Below are 14,801 nucleotides of genomic sequence, written 5' to 3'. Positions count from 1 at the left end.
TTCTGTCTTACTAACTATTTTCTCTTCTGTCTTACTGACTATTTTACTTCTGTCCAGCTTACTGTGTTCTGTTCTCTTCTGTAACTGTTTTTATTTTGTCTTACTAACTATTTTTCTTCTGTCTTAATAACGTAATAATTCTATTCTGTCTTACTAACTGTTCTATCATTTCTCTTACTCAACTGTTTTGCTCTTCTGTCTCAGTAACGGTTTCAATTCTGTCCTACTAACTGTTTTCTATTCTGTCTTACAAACTGTTTTCTCTTTTGTCTTACTGTTTTCGCTTCTTTCTTACTAATGCTTTTCTCTTCTGTCTTACTAACTGTTTTCTATTCTGTCTTCCTAGCTGTTTTTTCTTGTGTCATACTGACTGTTTACTCCTCTGTCTTACTAACGGTTTCTCTTCCGTCTTACTTACTGTTTTCAATTCTGTCTTACTAACAGTTTTCTCTTCTGTCTTACTATTTTTTCATCTGTCTTACTAATTGTCTTCTCTTCTCTCTTATTAATTATTTTCTCGTGTCTTACTAACTGTTTTATCTTCTGCTTTACTAACTGTTTTCTATTCTGTCTCACTAACGGTTTAAATTCTGTCTTACTGTTTTCTATTCTGTCTTATAAACTGTTTTCTTAATTGTCTTTCTAACTGTGTTCTCTTCTGTCTTAGTTACTCTTTTCTTTTCCGTCTTACTAACTGTTTATTCTTCTGTATTACTGTGGTTAAATACAATGACCCCACAACTCAATCTTCACTCTTCAATCCTGCAGTCCAATGCACTTCTGACAGCAATTGTTTCTGCCAAACAAAAAAGACACCCTCTCTCTCAAATACAGGCTTTTTATAGGACAAAACCGTCCAAAGTTATTTGCATACTTTTCCCATGATCTCTAGTCTATAAATAGACGCAGTGGCCATTCTCTTCTTCTTCTTTCTTCTTTCACTCTCTGAAGCGGGCGTTGCCAGTGGTAAAAGGTTTGCACGATTTAAAAAAAAAAATTTTTTTTACTACACGCCCCCATGATCATTAAAGATCATTCACATCTCATAATCCCGTGTCCAGATCGGCGCATTGCGTTCTCTTTGCGGTCTCTGCATCGGCACCGGTTCATCTTCATCACTCCCTCAGTACCACCATCCTCATCACCTAAATGGACCACACGCCTTAAATCTAAAACATGTCGTGGCATTCCATTGACACTTAAGTTGTTTGGGGATTGCACTCCTGTTATCACTCCTCTGCGTTGTGCATCGGGCATTAGGCGGTTTCACCCAAACTTCTTCTCCTATTTGGATTCTGGCTGGTCCTTGATCATTAATTTCCGGTGACATGTCTCTAGGATGCCTCCATTCGTAATTAAAGATTGCTCTATGTGGTACTGTGTCATCTCTTTGCCCGACCTTAGGGGACATGTTGTACCAAAATGTGGCCTCTTCAGGCGATATTCTTCCTCTCTCAGCTATTGCTTTCACGGTCCGAAGATGTCGCTCCACAATGCCATTTCCTCCAGGTCTGTAGGCTGCCCTGTAATAACTTTTAATCTTCCATTTTTTTAGCATCGTCTGAAAGATTTCTGAGCGAAAAACAGTGCCGTTGTCCATTATCACCTCCCTTACTAGACCTCGTTCAAGCATCACCTTTTCTAATTCAGTTGCAACTGCAGATGCGGCTTCCACTCGCAGTTCCTTCCATATCGCCAGTCTACTTGGCCCACAATCAATTATTGATAAGTACGCTCCCCCTCGTTAGTGTGCTATGTCAATAGCTAGTTTCGTTCAGTTCGTTAAAACTTCCAATTTCTTCAGGATTATGTATACTTGGGGCAGGATCGATCGATTGACACCGAACACAGTTCTTTACTATCATCTGAATTTCTTCCCGTTTTACATTCGGATCCACTTGCCTCACCAAATATAATGTTCTCTCCACTCCCATGTGATGCATGTCATGCAACTCTTTAATTTCTCCAATTCCAAGACAGCATAGCGGCGCTTCCTCTTTCTCAATTAACCACTGTTTTTTATCCGTGTTAGCGCATCTGCCTTGTTTCTTTCAGAAGGCACAAATGCTGCTTTTATTTGCAGTTTCAATTCATACATCAACTCTCTAAGCATCCCTAATCTCCGCTTTATTATCACTTCTCCGGCACCCTTTGTTCATATTCTGCCACTCTTCTCCACAGTAGAGTTCACCCAACTGAGTACAGTGGCTGAATCAGTTCTTATTTCAATATTTGTCAGTCTCCATTTGATAGCTAAATTGACACCCTTTAGAACAGCATCTAATTCAGCTATGTTAATGTGATTAAAGTCATCACTTTTCCTCAGCCAAGTTGCATCTTCCGCCACCACACCGCCAATCTCGACAACCACGCCAGTTGCAACATTGCTTGCATCACACCACACGACTCCTGTGCTCACTTCAGGTATGTGCCAAGCGCCATTAACAGGGTCTTCTTTTTTCACCTCAGCTAGAACCTCCTGCATCACTTTCATGGTTCTGCAATCAACTTTTTCTTCCCAATCCATTCCATTTGCTCTTCTTTTCACATAACTGCATGCTAATCGCAGCCATCCAGCAATTGGATAGTGCCCCAATAATTTACCACAGATCGAAAATAGCTCCCGCCTACTAATTTCTCCTCCCATCTCTGGGATCTCGTTGCCTCTCCTGAACATTAGTGCACCCATCTTATTTTTCATAAGCTTAAGGCCCAGTGCCGCTCCTCCGTCCAGGGATTCCGGAGATTTTGCTGCTAACCCAAACCCCTTCAAATGTTCCACAACTTCCTGTGTCGATATTTTCGTTACGTCTACCATTATATCATCAATGTATGAATCAGTGGCCTCTTTCTTCCTACTTCCTTTCTTTAATACTGTCTTTAAAATGGCTGCCATAATCTTTGGTGCGACATTAAGTCCGAATCCTAATCGTGTTAGGCAATAGGTTTTTCCTTTATAACAGACCAGCTGGTACTGCCATAGTTCCTTTGCCACATGTAGTTGCAGGTAGGCAGACTTAAGGTCCACTATTGCGGTCCCTCCTACCAACTGTCTCCACTTTCTTATCTTTTCATCACATACATCTATTATGTCGCTCCCTGTATGACACGCCACAAAACGGTTCAACTCACGAAAGTTGAACACTGGCCTAACTTTCCCTTTTGTGGCCTGAAATACTGCCATCAATGGCAACACGCCTTTTCTTTCTCCTTTCCATGGTAACAGAATACCATCCGATATCCATCTTTCCACCTCTTTCTCGAATTCTAATTTCTTATCGCCTTCCAGAGAGTTTTTATAATATTGGACTTTGTTCTGCAATACTGGAGGCTCTCCCTTCCATGTCCATCTTACTGTCCATTTATCTCCATCGAAGTTTGCTTCAAAGTCTTTATCCTCGATTTTGCAAACATTCAGCTGATGGGCAGCCACGGCACATTGTATATCTCCAAACTTCACTTTGGCTTTCTTTATAGTTACACCTCCCAGCTCATTAATCACGTCCATTCCAATTATGACGTCGATCCCATCAACGGTGTGGTTCATCAAGATTGCCCTCACCTTTACGTGCATTCCACAGACTTTTATCTCCACTTGTCTGGCTCCTTTACATTCTATATTCCTCCCATCAACTGCTTTCACTGTACCGCTCCTTCCATACCCCTTCAAAAGTTTGGAATTGATTAAAGTAGTGGTGCACCCAGTATCGACAAGTGCAGTCATTACAGAATCATTCACCTCTACTTCTATTATAGGAAGAGGCCAGTATCGCGCCTTCATTTCATTGCTAGTGTAGCTTGCGGCGCAAAAGCTCCCCCTTGCCCGTTTCCCTGAATCTGAGGACAATATCTCGCAATGTGGCCAAATTTTCCACAATTGTAGCATGTTGCCCTGGCCCTAGGGATCTCTGTGCAATCTTTTTTTAGGTGCGGTCCTTGACATCTAAAGCACTGAAGGCTTGATTCTTTCTTTCCCTTATTAGTCTCATTAGTTTGCGCACTTGCGGCCAATGTCCGAGTTTCTACGACCCTTTTGCTGACTAAAAGCCGTGCAGTCGGTATCAGTTTGCTGACATCCATTCTCTCTATGTTCTGTAATGCCACAGATACATCGTCTGGGAATCCAGTTATGAATGCCAGTTTGGCTGTATGTTCCAGCCCTCTTCCCAGATATCCCGCCAGTCCAGCCAATCTTTTGATTTTATTAGCATAAAAATCCACCGATTCTCCTGTCCACTTGAATCGTTGCAGTTTTTCGTATGCCTCAAAAGGCCCCTCAGTGAAGGCGGTCACGAGTCTCATCTCTATCAGTTCTGCATCTTCTTGTTCTGCATTATTCATCTCAAGATAGAGAGCGAGTGCACCTCCCTGCAAAAAAAGTGTAATAAAACTGGCAAGGTCTGGCACATGTTGAAGCTTAGCCACCAGTTTTACTTTCTTTATCCATCCGACTACATCACCTTCTCCACTAAAAGGTGGTATCACATCTTTTCCCAATCTCAACATCCCAGATTCCATGATCTGTTCTTGGCCGAAATAGCTTGTGGTTTAATACAATGACCCCACAACTCAATCTTCACTCTTCAATCCTGCAGTCCAATGCACTTCTGACAGCAATTGCTTCTGCCAAACAAAAAAGACACCCTCTCTCCCAAATACAGGCTTTTTATAGGACAAAACCGTCCAAAGTTATTTGCATACTCTTCCCATGATCTCTAGTCTATAAATAGACGCAGTGGCCATTCTCTTCTTCTTCTTTCTTCTTTCACTCTCTGAAGCGAGCGTTGCCAGTGGTAAAAGGTTTGCACGATTTTTTTTTTACTACACTTACAAACTGTTTTCTATTCTGTCTTGCTAACTGTTTTTTTCTTTTGTCTTACTAACTATTTTCTCTTCTGTCTTACTAACTGTTTTGTCTTCTGTTTTACTAACTGTTTTCTCTTCTGACCTTCTGTTTTCTTATCTGTCTTATTAAACGCTCTCCCTTCTGTCTTACTTTTTTTCTTCTGTCTTACTAAATTTTTACTCTTCTGTCTTGCTAACTATTTTCTCTTCTGTCTTACTGTTTTCTCTTCTAACTTGCTAATTGTTTTCTATTCTCTATTACTAACTATTTTTTCTGTCTTACTGACTATTTTCTCTTCTGTCTTACTAACTGTTTTCTGTTCTTTCGTTCTAACTGTTTTCTCTTCTGCCTTAATGTTTTGACTTCTGCTTTGCTAACTATTTCTTTCTGTCGTACTATCTGTTGTCTCTCCTGTCTTTCTAACTGTTTTCTCTTCCGTCTTTCTAACTGTTTATTTTCTGTCATACTACCCGTTTTCTCTTCTGTCTTACTAACTGTTTGATTTTCTGTAGTGCGAACTGTTTTCTCTCCTGTTTGGAAAGTGTTTTCTCTGCTGTCTTACTCACTGTTTTCTCTTCTTTCTTGCTACCTTTTTTTTCTTCTGTCTTATTAAATTTTACACCTCTGTCATCCTAACTGTTTTGTGTTCTCTCTTACTATCTGTTGTCTCTTCTGTCTTTCTAACAGTTTTCCCTTCTGTCTGTCTAACTGTTTTCTCTCCTTTTTTCTAACTGTTTTCTCTTCTGTCTTACTTACTGTTTTATCTTCTGTCTTACTAACTGTTTGCTCTTCTGTCTCAGTACCGGTTTCAATTCTGTTTTACTTACTGTTTTCTCTTTTGTTTTACAAACTATTTTCTCTTCTTTCTTACTAACATTTATTTTCTTACTAATGCTTACCTCTTCTGTCTTACTAACTGTTTTCTATTCTGTTTTCCTAACCTTTTTTTCTTGTGTCATACTAACTGTTTACTCTTCTGTCTTACGAACCGTTTTCTATTCTGTCTTACTAATTTATTTCTATTCTGTCTTATTAAGTGTTTTCTCTTCCGTCGTACTTAATTTTTTTTCTCTACTGCATTACCAACTGTGTTTCTTTCTGTCTTATAACTATTTTCTCTTCTGTCTCACTAAATGTTCTCTATTCTGTCTTACTAACCATTTTCTCTTCTGTTTTACTAAATGTTTTCCATTGTGCCTTACTAAGAGTTTTCTCTTCTGTCTTACTATCAGAAAGACAGAATGGAAAGAGTTAGTATACAGAATATACTAACTCTTTCCCTTCTGTCTTACTGTTTACTCTTCTGTCTTACTATTTTCTCTTCCTACTTGCTTACTATTGTCTCTTCTTACTTGTTAACTGTTTTCTATTTTGTCTTACTAAATATTTTCTCCTCTGTCTTACTAACTATTTTCTCTTCTGTCTTACTAACCATCTTATCTTCTCTCTTACTGTTGTCTCTTCTGTCTTATTAACGTTTTCCTCTTTAGTCTTACTAACTGTTTTCCATTCTGTCCTAATACTTGTTTTCTTTTCTATCTCTCTAACTTTTTACTCTCTTTTCTTGCTAAATATTTGGTCTTCTGTCTTACTAAATATTTGCTCTTCTGACGTGCTGTGTTTTATTCTGTCTTACTAACTTTTTTCTCTACTGCCTTACTAACGGTTTTCTCTTCTGTTTTATTAACTCTTTCACTTCTGTCTTACTGTTTTTTCTTCTGTCTTACTGACTGTTTTCTCTTCTGTTTTACTAACGTTTTTCCATTTATTTTCACTGTTTTCTCTTATGTCCCACTGACTCTTTTCTCTTCTATCTTACTAATTTTTACTCTTCTTTCCTGCTAAATATCTGGTCCTCTGTCTTACTAACATTTTCCTCTTCTGTCTTCCAAACTGTTTTCTGTTCTGTCCTACTAACTGTTTTCTCTTCTGTCTTACTAACTTTTTCTCTTGCTAACTTTTTTCTCCTCTGTCTTACTAACGGTTTTCTCTTCTGTAGTGCTAACTCTTTTCTTTTCTGTTTTACTAACTGTTTTAAACTTCTGTCTTACTAACGTGCTTCTCTTCTGTCTTACTGTTTTCTCTTCTGTCTTGCTTACGTTTTTCTTTTCTGTCTTATGTTGTGAGTTTAGAGCGCTAGTGCGCATGCGCACCAGATGTTTACAAATAGAACGAAATTGGCGCCTTTTCCCAGCTTAGTCGTTCGTTACCGACCATGTTGTTGTACCTGCTGAATTTTATGTTGAATAAAACCTTTCTAATATCTTAAAAGGTCTTTATTTTTCATTACAATTTATTCAACATAAAATTAAAAATTAACAGCAACAATGGATGCTATACTGAGACCTGGTAAATTCGAAGGATCGTCAGATACAACCGCTGACGAATGGAATCATTGGTATCGTACCCTCATAAACTGCATTTACTGTCTCACAGTCGCTCATCCTCAAAATCCTCCGAATAAGTTAAGTATTCTGATTAATTTCATCTCACCGAAGGTCTATTCTCTTATATCTCACTGTTCAACATTCGAGAGGGCTATTAGCATCCTTCAAGCAACCTATGTAAAACCGGTAAATTCTGTGTTTGCTCGTCACCTTCTCGCCACTAGGAAACAAAATCAAGGTTAATCTATTGATCAGTTTCTCCTAAAACTAAAGAATCTTTCTAAGGATTGTAAATTTGAAGATGTTACTGCCTCTCAACATGTGGAGCTAGCGATACGTGACGCATTTATCACAGGTCTCACTTCCTCACCTATTAGGCAGAGATTACTTGAAAGTTTTGAAATTAACCTAGATCATGCCGTAGCAACTGCACGAAACCTAGAAATGGACCAACATAATGCAGCAGCTTATGACACATCAATTGTAGCAAAGGCATCTATTCATGCAGATGGATCTGAAAATAACTCTAGTTTGGAACTAACTAATGAATGTGCTGCTGTTTCCAGAAATAATCAGGCGACTCACTTCGCCAGATGCCAATTCTGTGGACGAGAAAATCATTCTCGAAATACTTGCCCAGCTCGGAATGCTGACTGCCTTAAATGCGGAAAGAGGGGCCACTTCTCTAAAGTCTGCCGATCTAAAATAAAACAAACAACTTATAATACCAGGACTAGTTCTGCATATATTGCCCTCACTGCGTCATCCCAATGCACTCCATGCACGCAATATTCTGTAGTAAATGCAACAATTAATAATACCTGTTTGAAAGCTATGGTAGACGGTGGAAGCACTCATAACTTTATACGAATGAACATCGTGAGATCACTCGGCCTTAGTATATTACCTTCTAATGATACGGTAAGCATGGCTTCCTCGAATCTCACGAGCAAAACCTTAGGACACTGTGTTGCGTCCATCGCTGTTAATGGACAAATTTACACTAATATGCGTCTATCTATCCTTCCCAACTTGTGTGCTCCAATTATACTAGGACAAGAGTTCATGCAATTGCATAATCGGGTGGAATTCCGTTATAACGGAAAGATACCATCTTTACGGATTTGTAACGTCACTCAGATGAAAATCGAGCCACCGTCTCTTTTTGCTAATTTAGCAAAGAATTGTAAACTCATCGCAACAAAAAAGCAGAAACTACTCAGCATCGGACTGCGAATTTATCCGGAATGAGATACAAAAATTATTAAAAGAAGGTATCATAATCACATCGAATTCCCCATGGAGAGCCCAAGTACTAGTAACTAGAAATGAAAGACATAAGCGTCGCATGGTCGTTGACTATTCTGCAACTATAAATCGGTTTACACTTTTGGATACTTTTCCGCTTCCCAACATTTCGGATATCATACGCCAACTATCACAGTACAAAATTTTCAATAAGTTGGACCTGAAGTCTGCATATTATCAATGCCCTATCCATAGAGACGAGAGAATTTACACAGCATTTGAAGCTGACGGAGGACTATACGAGTTTTCTAGGTTACCTTTTGGGCTAACGAACTCAGTAGCTGTGTTTCAACGTATTATGCATAATCTGATTCAAGAACATGAACTCCAAGGTACATTTGCCTAAATTGATGACATTGTCATCGGAGGAAAAACTAATAAAGAATTAAACGAAAATATGGAAGCTTTTAGAAAGGTTATCAACCGTCTTAACTTGCAACTAAACCCTGTAAAATGTGAATATGGTATAACCAAACTAAAATATCTAGGGCACTTATTGGAAAATGGAACAATCAGTCCTGATCCAGACAGACTTACACCACTAAAAGAATTACCGATTCCGAACTGCAGTAAGTCACTCAGGCGGGCTCTAGGTCTCTTCTCATACTATTCACCATGGATAGAGAATTTCTCAGATCGGATTTCACCTTTATTAAACATTACATCCTTTCCTATCACTGAAAAACTCAAAAATCAATTTCAAGCCATGAAAGATGAAATTTGCAAGACTTCGGTTGCAGCCATTGAGGATGAAGTTCCTTTTACGATAGAAACTGATGCATCTGCAACAGCATTACAGCCTGCCTTTCCAAGAATGGACGTCCAGTAGCATACTTTTCCAGAACCCTAACGCAGTCAGAGCGTCGACATTCAGCAGTGGAACGTGAATCGGCAGCCATTGTAGAATCTTTGCGTAAATGGCGTGACTTCTTACTCGGTCGACACTTTACCATTATTACTGACCAACAGGCTGCATCATTTATGTTCAACACGCAGAAACCAAATCGCATTAAAAACAATAAGCTGCTTCGGTGGAGACTTGAACTTTCAAACTATTCTTATGAGATGGTATATAGACCAGGTTCTCTTAATAACTCTGCAGATACCCTTTCTCGATCATGCTCTGCTTCGCGCTCATTATTACTAAAGGACCTGCACGCAGCACTTTGTCATCCTGGAGTAGCGAGACTCTATCACTTTGTGAGGCAGAAGAATCTACCATTCTCCATGGAAGATGCTAAGCGCACCTGCACTGAATGTCAAATATGTGCTGAACTAAAACCAAGGTTCTTCAAACCTCCATCAGGTCGAGTAATCCATTCCCGATCCCCCTTTGAACGTCTTTCAATAGATTTCATGGGACCGACACCATGTACGAATAATCTCAAATACCTACTCGTGATTGTAGATGAATATTCACGCTATCCTTTTGTCTATCCATGTCAGGACATATCAACAAAAACTGTTATAAATTGTCTCCAGAATTTATTTACCTTTTTTGGCTGCCCAGATTCCATCCATAGTGATCGAGGAAGTCAGTTTATTTCATGTGAACTAAAAGAGTTTCTCTGGCAACATGGAGTTGTGATTACCCACTCAACTCCATACCATCCAATCGGCAATGCGAGAGAGTAAATGGCACAATCTGGAAAACGATCAAACTTGCACTCAAAAGCAGGCAATTGGACGAACGTCACTGGCATGAAGTACTCGACATAGCTTTGCACTCTATTCGATCGCTACTTTGTACAGCAACTAACTCAACCCCACACGAGAGAATGTTTAACTTTTCCAGAAGGTCGGGCACCGGATATACCTTACCCGAGTGGCTGCAAGGAGGACCCTCCTTAGGAAGTTTGTCCGCCAACACAAGTCAGATCCCCTAGTTGAACCAGTAGATATAATATCTGCAACTCCCAACTTTGCCAGAATTCGTTTCCCTGACGGCCGTCAGTCAACAGTCTCAACAGAAGACCTAGCCCCCACTCCTGTCACTGACCCCTCCTCTACAAACTTGGAATCTCCTGTCTCCCCTGATCATGGTACATCACCAGATTCTACTACTCCATCAAACATCCGCGAACCAGAGTTGATTGATCAACAGGAGACCCCAAAGAATAATACCTCACCAAATGGAGAGTCTTTCTCTTCAGTCGACAAAACAAAGTGTTTAGAAATAGAAGAGCAGCAGCAACAGTCTGACTCGAAAAAGGGCGTTTTCAAATTTGTTCCAGAAGCTACAAAAAGGGGAAGGAAGATCACCTGCAACCCGAAATATAAATAAAATGTGGTGGAGAGTGTTGTGAGTTTAGAGCGCTAGTGCGCATGCGCACCAGATGTTTACAAATAGAACGAAATTGGCGCCTTTTCCCAGCTTAGTCGTTCGTTACCGACCATGTTGTTGTACCTGCTGAATTTTATGTTGAATAAAACCTTTCTAATATCTTAAAAGGTCTTTATTTTTCATTACATCTTACTAACATTTTTCTCTTCTGTCGTGCAACCTCTTGAGTTTTCTGTCTTGGAAACTGTTTTCTCTTCCGTCTTACTAACGTTTTTCTCTTCTGTCGTAATGTTTTCACTACTGTCTTGCTAACAATTTTTTTTCTGTCTTACTAACTGTTTCCTCTTCTGTCTATCTAACTGTTTTCTTTTCTGTCATACTACCTGTTTTCTGTTCTGTCTTACTAACTGTTTTCTTTTCTGTAGTGCTAACGGTTGTCTCTCCTGTCTTGGTAAGTGTTTTCTCTTCTGTCTTGCTACCTTGTTTCTCTTCTGTCTTTCTAAGTTTTACTCAGCTGTCTTGCTAACAGTTTTGTGTTCTGTCTTTCTAACTGTGGTCTCTTCGTTTTTCTAACTATTTTCTCTTCTGTCTTACTAACTGTGTTCACTTCTGTCTAGCTTACAGTTTTATCTTCTGTCTTAATAACTGTTTTCTCTTCTTTCTTACAAACTGTCTTCTATTCTCTCTTTCTAACTGTTTCATCTCCTGTATTGCTAACAGTTTGCTCTTCTGTCTCAGTAACAGTTTCAATTCTGTCTTACTCACTGTTTTCTATTCTGTCTTACAAACTGTTTTCTTTTTTATCTTATTAACTGTTTTCTCTTCCTTACTAACTATTTTCACTTCTGTCTTACTAACCTCTTTCTCTTTTGTCTTACTAACTGTTTTCTATTCTGTCTTACTAACTGTTTTTCTTGTGTCATACTAACTGTTTACGCTTCTGTCTTACTAATGGTTTCTCTTCTGTCTTACTTACTGTTTTCTCTTCATTCGGACTAACCGTTTACATTTCGGTTTTACTAACCCTTTTCTCTACTGTATTACCAACTGTGTTCTCTTCTGTCTTACTAACTGTTGCCTCTTCTGTCTTACTGTTTTCTGTTGTGTCTTACTAACTGTTTTCTGTTGTGTCTTACTAACTCTTTCCCTTCTGTCTTACTGTTTTTTCTTTTGTCTTACTGACTTTTTTCCCTTCTGTCTTGCTATCTATTTTCTCTTCTGTCTTACTAATTATTTTTCCCTCTGACTTGCTAACTGTTTTCTATTCTGTATTACTAACTTTCTTCTCTTATGTCTTACTAACTATTTTCTCTTCTGTCTTATTGACTATTTTCTCTACTGTCTTACTAACTGTTTTCTCTTCTGTCTAACTGTTTTTTCTCCTCTTCTGTGTTATTAAACGCTCTCCCTTCTGTCTTACTTTTTTTCTTCTGTCTAGTAAGACAGAAGAGCGTTTTACTCTTCTGTCTTATAACAATTTTCTCTTCTGTCTTACTAAGTCTTATCTCCTTTGTCTTACTAACTTTTTACTTTTCTGTCTTGCTAACTATTTTCTCGTCTGTCTTGCTAACTATTTTTCCTTCTGTCTCACGAACTGTTTTCTTTTCTTTCTTACTAACTATTTTCTCTTCTGTCGTACTAACTATTTTCTCTTCTGTCGTACTAACTATTTTCCCTACTGTATTACCAACTGTGTTCTTTTATTAAGTCTTTTCTGTTCTGTCTTACTAACTGTTTTCACTTCTGTTGTACTAACTACTTTCTCTTCTTTCTTACTAACTCGTTTCTTTTCTATCTTCCTAAGTGTTTTCTCTACTGTATTACCAACTGTTTTCTCTTCTGTCTTACTAATTTTTTTCTATTCCGTCTTACTAACTGTTTTCTCTTCTGTATAACTAACTATTTCTATTCTGTCTAACTTACTGTTTGTTCTTGTGTTATACTAACTGTTTACTCTTCTTTCCTACTAACTGTTTTCTTTTCATTATGACTAACCGTTTACTTTTCGGTTTTACTAACCCTTTTCTGTTCTGTATTACTAACTGTGTTCACTTCTGTCTTACTAACTATTTTATATTCTCTCTTGCTAACTGCTGTCTCTTCTGTCTTTCTAACTGTTTTCCCTTCTCTCTTTATAACTGTTTTCCCTTCTGTCTTACTAACGGTTTTCTCTACTGTATACTAACTCTTTCCTTTCTGTCTTACTGTTTTTTCTTCTATCTTACTGACTTTTTACTCTTCTGTCTTAGTAACTATTTTCTCTTCTGTCGTACTAACTATTTTCTCTTCCGTCGTCCTAACTATTTTCCCTACTATATTACCAACTGTGTTCTTTTATTAAGTGTTTTCTGTTCTGTCTTACTAACTGTTTTCTCTTCTGTTGTACTAACTACTTTCTCTTCTTACTTACTAACTCGTTTCTTTTCTATCTTCCTAAGTGTTTTCTCTACTGTATTACCAACTGTTTTCTCTTCTGTCTTACTAATTTTTTTCTATTCCGTCTTACTAACTATTTTCTATTCTGTCTTACTACCTGTTGTCTCTTTTTTCTTACTAACTGTTTTCTCCTCTTTCTTATGTACTGTTTTCTCTTCTGTCTTACTAACTGACAATTTCTGGTCCAAACAGTTGAAATTTTACATAAAGCGTTATCAGAGATAGGGCAGACTTTTAATCGTTTTGAGTCGAAAATTTGAGCTGCCAATATAGAAATGTATGTATCTATGTTCCACAAATCAGTATTCTAAAATACCGAAAAATTGTCTAAAAACATTAATTTCTTCACCCTCAACTGATCACTTTCTACAGGGGGGGTCGCTTTTTTCACCAATATTTTCGAAAGCCATCCCTTCTTTTCGATTGTTTAGCCTTAATTTAAACCTACGTCACTTCCGGTTTGGCGGTGGTCGTAACTGCAAAGAGCTCAGGTTTTTTTCCGTTCCTTTCCTCCTTCACGGTACGGGTTCGAGCCTGCCTTCCTACTACCACTTTTTTTGTTTTGCTCAACACATACCTCCAAATACCCGGGCAACGCCGAGCACCACTTATAATATATATATATATATATATATATATAAACATATACGTGTGCTAAAATATTTTCATACGCAATTATGAACGATGTAAAAATTAAAAAAAATTCATAGTTAAATGAAACCAACCAGCCAATAAAACTATACAAATAAGTATTTAATGATAAACGGTCGGTTTTGGAAAGAATATTCACACCACGACTGATTTTATTTAGAATTCGATACAAAGTTTAAAAAGAAAGTGTAAGCTTTTATAAAAAATGTTAGAGTGGGGAAAACTTAAATGTTTTGATATGATCGACATTTTATCCCTTTTAAACGGGCAAATATATATTTTGTTGACATAAAATGAGTGCTTTATGCCAATTCGATGAGATGTATTGTGCACAACATTAAATGCTAATCCCTATTAATCCCTAACTGAGCACTGAACTAATACCATAATGCTTATTTCGCTGCATAACATAGATCCTTACACAATTTCAGTCAGCAATTTTTGAGAAGAAGTTGAACGGGCAGACAAACAAACAGACAGACTAACAGAGATATTTTATAGATATATTTTGAAAGACGAAATATCTGTAAATATCACCATGTGAGATTGCATTGCTTTCGTCTACTTGCTTTTCATTTATTTTTTCAGACACGGACATATATATATATATATGTGTATATATATATATATATATATATATATATATATGTGTGTGTGTGTGTGTGTGTGTATAATATATATATATATATATGAGATGCTTACCTTATGATTCCAGAAAAAGCAAACATTTCCGCCAACAAGTAAGACAAAAAAGCCAGTGAAAAAATCGTTAGAGGTTCCAAAACTAAAATATAAAATCGAAATGTCAAATAAAATCGTCATTTATATAATAATCGTACGGTATACAATATTAAAATGATACATATGATAAAAATATATGCATAAATTA

General features: G+C 37.7%; 1 protein-coding gene across 6 annotated transcripts in view; it reads right to left on the bottom strand.

Moving 5' to 3' along the window:
* LOC145287834 (Na(+)/H(+) exchanger beta-like) overlaps nucleotides 1-14,801 on the bottom strand; it is a 1,099,100-nt gene that overhangs the window by 247,365 nt on the left and 836,934 nt on the right. For all 6 annotated transcript variants that reach the window (XM_080135700.1, XM_080135702.1, XM_080135704.1 and 3 more), the window contains one exon: nucleotides 14,615-14,696. In XM_080135700.1, coding sequence (XP_079991826.1) covers nucleotides 14,615-14,696 — 82 coding nt within the window. The remainder of the gene's footprint in view (nucleotides 1-14,614; nucleotides 14,697-14,801) is intronic.

Source organism: Euprymna scolopes, chromosome 11 (assembly GCF_053919585.1).
Source record: "Euprymna scolopes isolate OS-2025 chromosome 11, ASM5391958v1, whole genome shotgun sequence".
Taxonomy (NCBI): Eukaryota; Metazoa; Mollusca; class Cephalopoda; order Sepiida; family Sepiolidae; genus Euprymna; species Euprymna scolopes.
Note: the sequence above shows the minus strand (reverse complement) of the source record. Positions and strands in the feature narration are given on the sequence as shown.